General features: G+C 44.7%; 1 protein-coding gene across 9 annotated transcripts in view; it reads right to left on the bottom strand.

Annotated features, from left to right (window-relative positions):
- Positions 1-15,090, bottom strand: part of Cdk8 (cyclin-dependent kinase 8) — a 368,498-nt gene that overhangs the window by 304,506 nt on the left and 48,902 nt on the right. For 8 of the 9 annotated variants that reach the window (XM_075694821.1, XM_075694827.1, XM_075694819.1 and 5 more), the window contains exons 4-5: positions 4,400-4,510; positions 2,179-2,319 (exon numbers count right to left, since the gene is read on the bottom strand). In XM_075694821.1, coding sequence (XP_075550936.1) covers positions 2,179-2,319; positions 4,400-4,510 — 252 coding nt within the window. Of the gene's footprint in view, positions 1-2,178; positions 2,320-4,399; positions 4,511-4,679; positions 5,088-15,090 lie in introns of those variants that run through there. The other variant, XM_075694825.1, reaches the window with a different exon arrangement.

Here is a 15,090-nt window from a genome sequence, read left to right as displayed (position 1 = left end):
TACAATTAAGAAATACATACTGTGTACAGTGGCAATAGCCCATTCCCACGCTTATGCTTCACCGCAATACTTTTGCACATCCTTCACCGAGTAACATTTCTGTACAGAGGCGAAGCTGGCTTTCAGGAACAGACATTATGCAACGCACCGTGCTTTCCAAGCTTCTAGACCACAAAGGCGTAGTCCGTGCCATTGCTTACAGCAGCGAATTTTTTTCATTAAAAAACATGGCACCCAATGGCAAGAAGTGTCATAGCAAATGTCGAAGCAGCTATGCCTAGCGTTGCCGCAGTGGTGGTTACGGCTGCCAGCGGATTTGCGTGCGAGAGCACCTGTTCGAGGCGGTGATGTAATCAAAACGGCAGTGTTGGTGGCTTTGATTAAAGGGAAGCTGAAGAGTCTGTCGAATTCAATAAGACGTTCATATACGGATGCGGGAACCTTATAAACCATGTAGGTAAAATTTGGGGGTTTTTTTTTTTTCAATTAGGAGCGCCGTAATCGTCGGTTAAAATGGCGCTGTAGTTCCGCCCCCCGTCGAATGCCGCGCGCTGCTGCTGACGCTGACGATGCGAGCGGAGACCGGAAACCGCGGTGTTGTGACGTCAACTCGTGTTTTGTTCCTTCGCAGCCTGCGCGACCGTGCTTGACCGTGCTTGTTTCCGCGTGCGTGCCATCGTAATCTGCTTCGATCGACCCTGCATTCCTTTGTTGGTCCGTCTGCGTGTATATAGAGTGGTCTCACGTAGCCGACGGAATTCGCCGCCTTTACGACTTCGGTTAGGAGTAGTGTGCGGATGGCGCACAGATGAAGGTCACTACACGTACTGCATGAACCGGGAAGCTTTTCACGCGTTTAAACCGTCTTTGTAGATTTCCGACAGCTTTGGACAGCGCACAAATGCCGACGATCGCAACCCCACTTACGTTCCACGAGGAGGCATGCAGGAACACAACACTACAGTTGTTTGACCGGAAACGAGCTCACTAGATCGGCGAAAGATCGGCGAAAGATCGGCAAGATCACTAGATCGCTTTGAAAAAAAACATACTCACCAAAGAGCATTTCCAACACGAGGAGATCCCAAGACTTAGCTTTCGTTCGCGTCGAAAGCACTGCTCGCACCAGCATCGTTTGCTTCTTCGAGAGGCCGGCTCTTCGCAATCGGCTCGTACATGTCGGGAGTAACGCCGAACTCCTCAGAAAAACGCAGCCTCTCTAAATTTTCCATTACCTCTTAATTTTCCATTACAGCGCCAAACTACCTGGCACCGCACTTCATGTGTAGCGGCAGCGGTCGGTCACTAGAGTTGACGTCACGAGGCGTCCGACCAATCACAGACGGAAATGAGACGCGCGAGCTGGGCGTGTCCGCTGCTGCACTTTTCGTCGAAATGAAATATATTTGCGCTTTCTTTCGCTCAATTTCGATACGATATTCGAATTCGGAGGGTTGAAAACGATTATGTACACACGCTCACTTATTTTTTCTGGAAAACCTTACAGCTTCCCTTTAATGCCATTTCGGACCTGTAGTGACGGCAAAATGTCCGGAAAGTCAGATGGCGAAGAGTTCTTGTGTCCGAAATTTCAGACCTTCTGATACATTGACTCCATGGGGTACGTGGTGGTGCCACAAAGCCGTCCAAATTATCGGGCATCTGAAAAGTCGGTCCTTGACTGTACACTGGCAACTCCTTCAGCCGACGACAGGACGTAAAAACAATTCATTACGATTGCTGTCTGTTACTCGAGCCAGCATTACCGCGACTTTCGACCCTTTCAATAAAATTACTGCTAATTTTCCCTGATAGAGGCAAAAATTCCCTGAGTTTTCCCTGAGTTATTCTAGACTACTCAAAATCCCAGAGAATTCTCGGTTTTCCCGGTTGGTAGACACCCTGGCCAGAAGGATATGTGACCAGGAACATGATAAAAACAGCTCACTTAGTCGAATCCCAATCTGTCAAGTTATTTCAGCCTGATGCAGTGCACATGCCCATCCCATATGAGCCACTTGCATGCTGACATTGCTAGGTGGTTGTTTACCAGCCAGTCACATTTGAGCAGATATGCCACATTTCTAGATGCCTTCTCCACTGCTTCCATTCAATACAAGTGAAACTACAGGGCACAGAGGTGAGCACAATTGTGCGAGCGTTTTGGATTAGACGTACCAAATCCCTGTGCAGGACCCAGTTGGAGTGCAGGTAGTGGATTCCATCCAAAATTTGGTAGAGCAAAGACTTGACCATGCCACGTGGCACCAGAACCTGCTTCTTGTTGGCCTTGGCTGTCCGATGGAACTTGATTATGTGCTGCATACACAAGCCACGACACGTCTGTTACACAGACACTATGCTTATGGCACAGCAATTCTGCCATGCGCCCGAACCTGTATCGTTATTCAGTGCTCACAAGAGCAAAACCACCCAGCTAAGACTTGATTCCGCTTCCAAAATACGACTAGCGCCAGTGATGACTACAGTCGACTAGCAACAATGATGAGGACATAACGGAAAGCGACAGCACAGGCAATTCAAACCCGACAGTGGCAGAAACTGCACGTTACGTCAGCGACGAGAACAGCACCCCGCAATTAAAAAGGTGCCCTGCAACTTCTGCAGCGCTACCGCCCACGTGCACGGAAAATATGCAATACCAACGAGGAATCTGCCATGCAAGTGTTTGCCGAGAAGAGGGGGCTGGCTGAAAAGCTGGCTCGCAGGTTCAGTAAGTTTGAGGCCGCTGTCGTCGCTGCTAGGCTGCCGCGGCATCAAACGAAAATAACACTTTTGTCGCACAAAGTGAATAAATACTGCATGTCTTTTTCCCCTTTCATCGCACTCTCTCTGAGTTCAGTTTTTGAAAGGTATGTGGGCGATCTCATGCTATTTCAGTTGAGCAGTACCAACATTTAGTACGTACTTTTTCCAAGCTCCAGCCAACTACGGTTTAACGAGGTTTTACTCTACCACTTTTAGTTTCATAGCACCAGACATGTCGACGAATGAAAGCAATCCTGGCAATATGAGAAGACAGCATGCTTGGCACTGTGCCAAGAATGCCATCGCTCATACACGCCAATGCATCTGGCGGCAAAATCTGCGAAAGTGAAGGTATACCGCCGAAAGAGATCATTCGAGAACAGACTTTTTTCGGCTACTTGCGTAATAAGTCGCTCATTTTCTGCCAAATCCAATACATCAGACTCCTGAGAGGCTGAGCCATGCAGAGTGTTGTTTTATTATTTAACAGTACGTTCACATAACTAAAGAGCATGTTCATGCAATATGTTCCCTGGATATTATGTTTTTTTTTTTGTATTAGAATGGTTCTGCTGTATTCTAAATTTGATATGCAAATTGAATTGTCATTGGTACTCATGTTATAATTCCATTTGAGGATTCATTATTTGAAGTTGTCAAATATTCATTTCTGGTCAAATATAAGGGATAACAACACTGGAGTGTACTGGATGGAAGAGAGCTACATGTGGTTGCTGTTCTGAATGAGTCTGCAGCAGGGAAGCCGTGATTGCTACAGAGAGGCACCAATTGTTAAGAAAACGCATGGAGAAGATAACTTCCGTTGAATAATTTCCAGACAATGAACAGAGATGCCTCGTTTTTAGGCATCCTTCAAAACTGTTTTCTCAATTTAAGCAGTTATTTATTATTTGGGCAAGCAGACCACATTTACATTCCTTTAAAACAATGTGTGATGATGCAGTACCGCACTTTCCTATTTCAATTTCCAAGTATTTGGTAAGATTCCATATGCACCAGATATGATCACCATTCAATTGATAAATCACAAGCTCCTCAGTTGAATGGACATCCTGTTCTACATTACATGTCTCAAGTGATGTAAATAAGCCTGCTTGTTGTTTTACCGAACAGACTATACACAGCCTTTAAATTCAACTTCCTTTAGAAATTCAAACAACCCTGCTTTCGCCTGGTTCTTTTATAACTGTTCTGGCAAAAAAAGCTGCAGTAGAGGTAGCTTTTCTTTAAAGACCACCTAACATAGGCAGATCTCAAGTTGCCTCTCAATGTCAAATTGAAGAAGTACTAATAAAAATGCAGAAATCACTTGTGCCAAAACACACAGTCCAAGTATAACAAGTGCAGGCCAAATTCAAGAATGCGCAGTGCGTAGTGGAGGACACACAGCCATGAAAATCCAGCAGTGCTCAAAGTGTGCAGTTGCAGGCAACATTTCGCACTGGCTTTATAAAATGCCTTGTCATGACAGTGCTCCTCTCATACCAAAGATTAAACAGGAACTGCACTATAACACACAGGATGTTTATCAGATAATGACATGCCCGCATTTTGTGAGGTGGAAGACACCAGGAACAGAGAAGATAGATCGACATGTGTGACAGCTCACCCACAAATCGTGTTCAGCAAAGTCAAAAAGGAGGTAGACTTTTCGGTCATTGTGAGAGAGGAACACTCGTTGCAGACTGATGACATTGGTGTGCTTCAGCTCCCGCAGCAGCTGCAAGGAACACAAGACAATGGATGAGCGCTGAAGTGTCACACTAAGAAGATGCAGCACATATGGCTGCTGAACAAAAAGCTACAGAAATTCGGAGAACTGTCTACCAATGCATAAGCATTGTTTGGCTCAGCTGGAACTTTGTTTTTGCTTAGCGTAGCTTCCTTGCCTTTCCTTCATTGGAATTGCACCAATTGAGCCAGAACACAGGCGCGCCTCGACAGAGCAGAGCGATCGAAAGGGAACACCAGCTGCCACAGTAGCACATGAGGCATTGCATGAGGGGAGAGTGCATCACCACGATGCCATGTCACCCTCGCCGTCGCTCTCGCAAGCCTGTGTTATGTGCATGTTTCTCGTCCACGCAAGCTTTCACCTGCATTTTGACTGCGCCTCGTTGACCCTTTCGGGCTCGATTTTTTTGCCATATGCGACTGCTCAGGGTCGATTTTTCTTTTATTGCAGATTCCAATTTTTCTGAGGTGCTTATTTTGAAAAAAATTTACCATAATTTTTTTAGGGTGACCGTAAAGTGAAAAAAATTTTGCGTTGGTATATATGTAGTGTTTATTCATAAATAACAACAATAAAAAAAGGAAATAAAGAATGAGAAATTTGATGAATTGTTATACACATAGCTCAAGGCTTAGAAAATGCGCAGGCAAGAATATTTCGCAAGTGTTAAATGTTCCTGCTCTTACACTAATATTTACGTTCACAGCGTAATCAAGCTGCCTAGGTGAGCGCACTCAAGAAAACTATGTCGTTGTGTGCCCGTCAAAAAAGCAAAATGTGGGACAAACTTCCACTAATCTTCATCTTATCGCCAACCAGAGGCGATTAGGTTTTGCAAGTCTCCAAAAAATAAAAGAAAAGGAAAAGCATGCACGGCAGCATCCTTCCTATACGCACCCCTGTGAGCACTAAACGAGCGAGAAACAGGCAGTCACCCTTTGAGCAATTTGTAACGAGATAGCGATCAGTTTTGCGAGTGCAAGAAGCTGAAACCACCCGCAGAACAAAGCCCAAACCGCCGCCCACCCGCGCGCGCGCCAATGCGCGAGTGGTAGTATATAGATGCACCAGAGCAAACTAGCTCTAAAACAAACCATGCAATGAAAATCGAGAGAGGGAGGCGCGAGAAAAAAATTCCCTATATTCCCACATAGTGGCAGCACATGCCAAAAAAGAAAAAGTGAGGAAATTGGTTCGCTCTTTAAACGTACAGACGGCGCCATAAATATGCAGCATCGACCATTTTGGACTTGTTCGCGGCGCCATGTATTTACGTCATTGACCCTGAAAGGGCCCAATGAAAACGTGCCAAGCATCTCAATGTACTCGCTTGCCTGCAAGGCGTTCGTAACTCAATGGATGCTCCGCAGCATTCAATTGGACATTGGGCCACCCCAAACTCTCAACTTGGGCCACACCCAAATTTCAAGTTGGCCCATCGTCAAATTTAAGTTAGCCCACCTTCAAATTTCAAGTTTGCTCACACCCAAATTTCAGTTGGCACACCTCCAAATCTAAAGTTTACCCAATCCCAAATTTAAAGTTGAACCATCCCCAAATTTCAGTTGGCCCTAGTATAAGCTTCCCGAAGCATTTTCTAGGTAGCCCTATGTATCTCTATGGGATTCTGTTTTTATTTTCTTGCTTTAAGTTGTTCCTTATTGCTTAAAAGCTACCAATTACCTAGATTTAAACTATCATAACAATTAAATGTCTTAACCTTGCAAATTATGCATTTTCATGCAGATACAAGGCAATACACTTTCTGAGTGACCAGGCTGGGGAGCTTGCCAATGAATGCTTATGCATTAATAGACTGTAAGTGCATCTATGCAATAAATGCCCAGTTCAAAGAATATGCATCTGTGCAGGAGGTACTGATGATGGATGAACCAAGAAAACTACAAAATAGGACAGAAACACCAATGACAGCACTATGGCGAAAGTTACACAAGTACAGGGTGCACGTCATGGCATGAATGGGTGGTGAACGTGATACAACACTGTTCTCTTATTACAATGACTTTTACAAAGGTTTATAAATGTGCACATGTTCCTATTTGGCATCGTGTTACTCATACAGCTGTGCTTTTATTTTTCTTTGCTGATTATAAGCTTACATTGATCAACGAAAAAATTAACAAAAGGAAATCACAGATAATTTTGCTGCCACTTGTAACCCAAAGCTATGTTCCTTGTTACCTTTACTTGTAGCATCCACAGAGCAGTGCCACACCGATGTGGGAGTGAACATGCGTGTAGGTATGAAACTTGCATCAGATTTCTTATAAAGCTTCAGGTAAGACTTCAGGTAAGGCGCAACGAGTGGTGGCTAGTCAACGTCTTTAAACTGCTCGATGTGTTTGGCTCATTTACTGATGTCTAGAATAAACTAATCCACGTTCAGAAAAAATAATAAGTTGTAGATGTTGTGTTTGCACAGCCTACAACACAGGTACGTGCGTCTCCCCTTGGTTGGGTACCTTGCTTCACATGCTGCACCTTTATTTTTCTCTTTTGCCCATCTTGCACACACTGCTCCGTATGCCAAGCTCATTTCTGAGTTAACTACTAGGTGAAGTTACATGTCTGCCAAACTGTTTGCATACGCAGTAACTGATGCTTAAAACTGTCAATCAATGGTCATCAATTTGACTCGGTGTAGTAATGAAAGAGCTAACCCAAAATTGTGTACTTCGCTACTTGCTCTCGATATGACAGTGCCCACTCTTCTTTTAGTGGCTAGTGAGTGTCTCCTGGTGAAGATCATAGGGTCAAACCTCATTATTCAACCTTTATCATCTTAAGTACTGAGTCAGGCACATGGGTTCTCATGAGTAAACTAGATTCCTGTACCGCTCTTAGTCCTAACAGCATACCAAGTCAAACACTCAAATGTTGGAGCGCATACATTTTGAATTACTTAGATGTGACATTTAACAAATCATTACAATGTAAAAAAGCTGCTCAAGGACTGCAAATTAGCAGATCTCACACCGAAAGATAAAGCTGGTGATTGAAGTAGCGTGCATATTTACAAACCAGTGTCACTTTCATTGGCTGTACAATACTAGAACATGTAGTGAAATCGGGTTTTATTGAGCATCTTGACAAAAACCATGTTTTCACATACACTGAGCATGGTTTTCACTTTGGTTTATTCTGTTTATTCGGCACAATGAAGTTCATTTAGTTCACTTATGACATCGCATAAGGACTTAACTCTGCACTGATACAGACAGACCCACTTACATGGATAACCATACTGGTCTCGACAATATATCAGATATAACAACGAGCAGCCAATGCGCCATCAATTTTGGTATGTGTTCTATCACTTACTACATGCTCCCTTACTGTATTATGGTTTGTTTGTACTACGTACGTAATGTGCAGATATGTCGCAAGATATGCAAGTGCAAACGCTATATCGCAACAAAATTGTTCAGACTGCAACGTATGAAACATTAAGAGCGCAACAGTCATCATCCACGCAAGCGTATTTGTTCAAAGGCCCACTACATTTGCATTTCACACAGACACGACAGTTATGATGTGGCCAACAGGCGCCACAGTTTCGGTTTAAATTTCCTGTGACGCGACTTCCGGCATCCACAGTTACAGCAACAGCTATGACTGTGTACGCGTATGTACATTGTTCAAGCTGCAATGGTGCCCGCATTTCTTTGGTGCCTTCGCCTAGAGTTTTTCGGTGGTTTCACCATGGTGAAATCCATTGAGACACAACTGGCCAGCTCATGTTTTGATTGCCTGGTCCTAAGAAGCGTAACATATGCAACTTACAATGTGCACGACAAGATCTTAATGCGAGTAACGCGTGATACAGGCTTTTTGATAGATGCACACTTTGCTAACGTTACAACCGTCTGAACAAACCTTTACTGTTTATAACAATTTAATACGGCTACTGGGTGTGTGCACATAAAGAAAAAAAAGAGTGCAAAGTTCTATAAAAGAAAAGCCCCAAGATGCCGCACCCACCTGCATGCTGCACGCCTTCGCCAACCCACCTTTGAGCCAAGCGCCTCACACGGCAAGCCTCCATCACATTGACCTACACCATCACAGACCTTCTGTCTCCCTTCCATCCCTTTCATGTAGTCCACTTATTTATCAGAGGGGTAGAAGGGAGAAGGGCACGCAAAGCTAGCAATGATGCTTAGGGTGATGCAATGAAGGTTGGGAGGTGCACAGCACAAAGGCGGGCGTGCCGAAGGTGTTGGGTGGCTCATTCCTTTTCTTTTTGGTGCAGACACCCAGTAGTCAGGTTTAATTGTTAGAGCCAATAATGTGGCATAGGAACATTGTAGTAAGCGCTTTATTTTACCATAGAACACACACAAAAATGCAGGGTGCTGCAGCTGTGTGGTGTCACTCTGAGTTGTGGGAACACGGTTGTGCACAACTGAGGTAATGGAGCAGACAAATGTGCCTTATCAGGAGCAGCCAGTATATAGGCAAGACAGGAATAAACACAGGGGTCCTTTTGCCCTGCATCTGTCAACTGGCAAGTCTGAGTCTGCTCTTAGGTCATGGCATACCATAGACACGACAGGGTGTCAGAAGTGGGGTTGTGTTCATCTTCCGCATGTCTGGGCGGGCGCTTGTTGTGGCACTCAACTAACAGCGGCTTGTGCGATGGACACTCCCTCGTCAGCACCCGCCAATCCGGCTACCGCATTGGCAATTCCACCGCCAGGGAACTTCAGCTTCGACCGGACGTAGGAATGGCCTGAATAGGTTCAGGAGTTCGATGACTACACATACGCCATATGCCTGAACGCAAGGTCAGAAGTCCAAATCCAAACACAGCTGTAGAAGCCAGGAAAATCTTCCAAACATTTGGGCTCTCGGAAGATGAATAAAAAATCAACAAGACTGTCTCCAAAAAGTTCTCTGCTCATTTCATGGAAACAGAGAATGTGGTGTACGAAAGCACCACTTTCCACCATAGGCAACAGGAGCCTTCAATCTCCTAGCCTCTATATATTCTAGCCTCTACAGTTTCACACTGAAACAATACTTTGTCTGTGGCCAACAGTAGAGCTACAGAAAAGGGCACTTGTGACTTTTCTTTACATATTCTCACAAAAAATATAAGTTAAACCTTGACACAACAAACTTTAACATGACGAAATTCTAAATATAACAAAGTATTTAACTTTTCATAATCTCTTGTCGATAGAATACCATTTATAACCTCAATATATTAGTGTTGTGCAGGTTAGTAGATACCCGCCTTTGCGCACTAGGCACTCTAGCAGTCGTTCTTTGCTGCTCTTCCCCGGCCCACTTGTTTTGTTTGACACTGCCAGCGAATGTGTATGTGTAGTCAAGTTACTTCTGCCTGGGGACGTAGAATCGAACTCCAGTCGTAAGGAAGGCCAGAATAGCGACGTCCTCGCCGCAATTACTGCTCTGTCAACTAAGTCGAACGCTCATCATGCTGAGCTGATCAAAACGCTTACACTCGTGAAAAATAACCAAGAGCAACTGGAGAAAAAGGTATCCGACTTAGCTATCTGTCTTGCGGCTGTTGAGTTCCTTGTTGAGTCCTTTGAGTCATCCCAAGGTATTACGAATCTGCCAGGCATTATTAACGAAGCTGTTAATGGCCATGCTGCTGCTTCACGTTTGGATGAGCTTGCGGACAGATCACATCGGGACAACCTTATTTTCTATGGCCTTGCAGACAACCCTTCTGAAACAAGGACACAATCTGAACAGCATGTACTCGATGTCCTTTCTAGAACTTTAAATCTTAGTGTCTCTAACGATGCTATCTCATGTGCTGACAGATTAGGCTAATACAACACCAAACAACCACGACCTATTATTGTTAAATTAGCTTCGTCAAAACTGAGGGAAAATATTTCTCAATGTTCCAAATTCCGTGACTCGAGCGTCTCCGTTGGTGAAGATTTTTGCATGGCTACGCGTCAATCGCGTAAAAAGCTAGTTGAATTCAGAAAGGCTAGCGGCCAACAATTCATGCGTCGTTTCAATAAACTGTATATTAACAAGAAGTGCTATATATACTGTCATGTTGCCCGCCAAGTACGTGAAATGAATCCTTCCCATAGCAGGACTGCCAACAGTACTAACATATCCAGTGCCACTTCAAGCACTTCCCATACACCACAGTTATAGCCACCCCATGGTACTAAAGAAAGATCGGTTTCCGTCCTGTATTCCAACATACACAGTGTATGCAATAAGCGCAATCAGCTGTCCACAGTTATCAACACATGTGAAGTTGATATTGTGGTGCTGGCCGAGACATGGCTTTCAAGTAAAATTACTGACCGCGAGATATTGGCATGTCAAAATAGTTGCAAATTCTTTCGATATGATTGTGACCTGTGCACTGGCAGCGGTGTACCGATAGTTGTCCCTGACGGGATTATCTGCAGCGACATAGCGCTTTCGTCACCTCTTGAATTAGTATGCACCCACATACGCACCGAGCACAGGGACTTCATTTTTTGTGTGTGTTACCGCTCACCCACATCATGTAACATGTTTTGTTCAGACTTTCACGATGCGCTCAGCAGTATAACCGTAAGATTTCCCTCATATCCATTCTTGATCCGGGATAACCTTAACTAATTGGTGTACTGATTTTCCCTCAGTAGTTAATTGTTTGTCCGAGTGCTCATCCAGGGTGTCTACCAAGTTAACATTTCCAAATTCCCTGAGTTTTCCAGGTTTTCCCTGAGTGCCATTGCACACTTCCCTGAGTGAAGCAGAACTATGTTTTAGGTCAAGACGGGCTGAAACCATATCGCCTGATGCTGTCACTCTCTAGTAAGCACATGAAAAAAATAAAAAAGCAACTTAATCCTATTTGAATACTAAGGAGTAGTGTTTATGTTATTCAAAAAGAGAATAGAAGGCAGGGGTTAGTAAAATGCACAGCAAATACAGTGTCTTCGAAAAAAATTGCAAATGAAGTCAGACATTCACAAATACGAATAAAAAGGAGATGCACATAGAAGCAAATATATTCGAATATGAGCTATTTCTATCAACTGATTGCAAGCTCAGTGGTATGAGGCCTGAACTCTGTCACAATTGAGATTCTCTCTCAACCGCTCGTAAGTCAACCTCAACTGTCCTGACTACTGACAACTGTCCTACTCTCAGCCCGCGCACGACGCCTGAGTGTTGTGTTTCACTGCTTTAAAGAGTTTATTTTGGTTTGGATGAGGGACACCTGCATCTCGGCATCAGCCAAAATTTTGTTTTTTGAGCTCAAACTTCTTCAAAACGGCGGCAGCAAGGTTCCTTTCCCGTTATTCCTCAATGCATACATCATTTCTGTTCTTGTCCTCCTTCTGCCACTCGTTCACCCCAAGGACAATTTGAAGCATCTTGGCCAGTTGCACAGTCCATGACCGATTTTTAGAACTCCCTAGGGGTCGGGAAAACGTTCGAAAAATCGGCCAGTTGGAAAAAAAGTAAATGCGTGTCATTTACTGCCCTTAAGGGCTCAAACCGCGACAGGCACGTTCGAAAACGCTCTGAAGGCCTGTCGGTACACATATTAGGCATATCGGCGCTCGTACTGTGACAGGAAATACAGGGTGCACGCGTGTATAATTAAGGAATGCATATTGTGTACCGTGGCAATATCCCCTTCCCACGCTTGTTATGCTTCACTACAATACTTCTGCGTATGCTTCACCATGTAACACTTGTGTACAGAGGCGAAGCTGACTTTCGGGAACCGGCATTATGCAACGCACCATGTTTTCTAAGTTCCTAAGTCAATCACGAGGACCACAAATTCGGAGTCCATGCCATCGCTGAATGCAGCAGCTAATTCTTTTAATAAGAAACTCGGCATCCAACGGCAAGAAGCTTCATAGCGAACATCGAAGCAGCTAGGCCTAGCGTTGCCGCAGTGGTGGCAACGGCTGCCAGTGGATCTACGTGCGAGCGTGTCGGTTCGAGGTGGTGAAGTAATCAAAACGGCAGCGGTGGTACCTTTGATTATTGCTGTTTCGGACCCGTGGTCACGGCAAAACGTCCGGAAAATCGGACGGCGAAGAGTTTTTGCGTCCGAAATTTCACACGTTCTGATACGTTGACTCTATGGGTTACGTGGCGGTGCCGCAAAGCCGTCCAAATTATCAGGAATCTGGCAAGTCGGTCATTGGCTGCACACTGGCAACTCCTCCAGCCGACGACGGCGCGTCAAAGACGATTCATTACGATTCCTGTCTGTTGCTCGAGCCAGCATTACCGCGACTTTCGACCCTTTCAATAAAATTGGCGCTAATTTTCCCTGATAGAGGCCCAAATTCCCCGAGTTTTCCCTGACTTTTTCCAGACTACTCAAAATCCCTGAGAATTCCCGGTTTTCCCAGTTGGTAGACACCCTGTCATCTTTCATCAACATTTGATGGACTTTATCTTAACACAGCTCACTCTTAAACCAACTCGGTGCATGACACATTCTGCTAATATCTTGGATCCTCACGACAGCACCCGGCCTTGTTTCCATTATAACTTACCTGCCAGGTCTAAGTGATCATTGTATAATGCAGTTTGACTCACGCCGCTTCTGTTCCTCTGATTAAATCATCCAAACAAATTCGCGATTATAAAAAATGCTTACTTTGATTCTAATAACCAAGCATTAGAATTGTTTATCACTGGCTATTTTCCTAACCTCCACTCAAAAACCGTTGAAGAATATTGGTGCCCATTTAAGCAGAAAATACTTTCGCTCATTCATCGATTCATTCTAATTAGATGTATCACCTCTAATTCACAGGCACCATGGTTCAATGTGTGTCTTAAACGTCTGCTAAATAAAAAGAAGAGACTTTTTCGGCACACCAAGACAGTTAATTATGCAGAGCGTTGGCACGCCTATGTCACTGCTGACTGCAAATACAAGCAAGGTATTGCACTTTCTAAGAGCGAATTTTATCAAGTTAATCTGCCTTCAATTCTTCATGATTACCCGCAGAAATTTTGGAATATAGTCAGTGACAAGAAGTTATCCTCGATTGAATTGTGTGACGAAAATGGTGATACTATAGCCCCCAATGACTGCTGCGAAATATTAAACGATGTATTCGCGTCACTATTTTCTGCTACATCACCCCATGCTTATCCTGACATCCCATTTGCAGATTACATTCCTATGAACCCTGTTTCTTTTGATGCTGTTGGTATTGCTAGTTTGATTACAAAGCTAAAGATATCTTCTTGTGCAGGAATTGATCATATCAAATCCAAGTTTCTTAAAAGCATGGTGACGTAGTCTTCTTTAATACTGTCGCATGTGTTTGCTCAGTCCCTAGAATTATCCACCTTGCCTATTCATTGGAAGGGAGGGAAGGTGGTTCCACTGCATAAGTCAAGACCCACTGGCTCTCCATTTAATTATAGGCCCATATCATTAACCAGCGTACCCTGTAAGCTCATGGAACATGTCATTTACTCGCATCAAATTTTACTTTTCTGGAATCAAACTCGTTTTTCACTAACTGTCGGCATAATTTTGGGAAATTTTCTTCAAGTGACACTCAGCTCTTGGTTGTTGCTGATGATTTATTTAGTGCTGCAGAGAAAGGACTAACAATTAATTGCATATTCTTGGATTTCACGAAAGCTTTTGACTCTGTGTCTCACAAATTGCTTTTCCTTAAGTTGCGAAAACTTAATATTGACACTAATATCTTGAACTGGACTGAATGTTTCCTTTCTAACCGCTTCCAATATGTATCTGCTAACGGACATGACTCTTCTATCGCTTTTGTACAGTCTGGTGTACCTCAGGTGTCTGTTTTGGGTCCACTACTCTTTCTAAATTTTATTAATGACCTCCCCAAGTTCATTACTTTTTCAATAAAACTTTTAGCCAACAGCTGTGTAGTTTACCGCGTCATCACTAACACCTTTGATCATGCTGCGCCGCAATCCGACCTTACCGCCATATCTTCTTGGTGCTCCGATTCTTTTATGACCCTTATTATTGACATGTGTACTGTGGGGATGCGTGACTCTCACGCCTCCCCTGAGATCTAGTTTTCCCGCATGGCTCGTCTCCTGCAGGGCGGCTTCGCCCGCCGCGTGGCCTGGCGCCCGCGGCGGTTGGAATGGTACAAGCGCGGTGCAAGAGATGGCGCGAGCGTCGCGCCGCTGCGGGGTTACTCGGGCGCCGGGAGACAAGGCGCTGTCTCTCTGGGATTCGAGACAGCAAGCGGGACGGACGTGCCGTGCCGCACGTGCAGCGACCCTCTTCCCTGGCGGGTCGGCGCGCGGCGTGGACATTCCGTGCGCGCGGCGACCGATGCTTCTGCGAGACCGCCTCGCGTGGCCGCCTTCGAACGCGCCACGATTCGCGTGACCATACACGCGAAGGACCAGGCGTTGGGATCCAGCATGGGGCGAACATATTCGCTCGCTTCCGGTCGCAGTGAGTCGGACTTCTGGATTTGTCGCGCGCCCATCGGCATGTTTTGTGGATAGCAACTCGGCTAGCAGGCACTGATCTATGAAAGGTGCAATAAATGCCCTTGTGATTG

Source organism: Dermacentor variabilis, chromosome 6 (genome assembly GCF_050947875.1).
Source record: "Dermacentor variabilis isolate Ectoservices chromosome 6, ASM5094787v1, whole genome shotgun sequence".
Taxonomy (NCBI): domain Eukaryota; kingdom Metazoa; phylum Arthropoda; class Arachnida; order Ixodida; family Ixodidae; genus Dermacentor; species Dermacentor variabilis.
The sequence above is the reverse complement of the archived record's forward strand: the minus strand, read 5'-3'. Positions and strand labels throughout refer to the sequence as shown.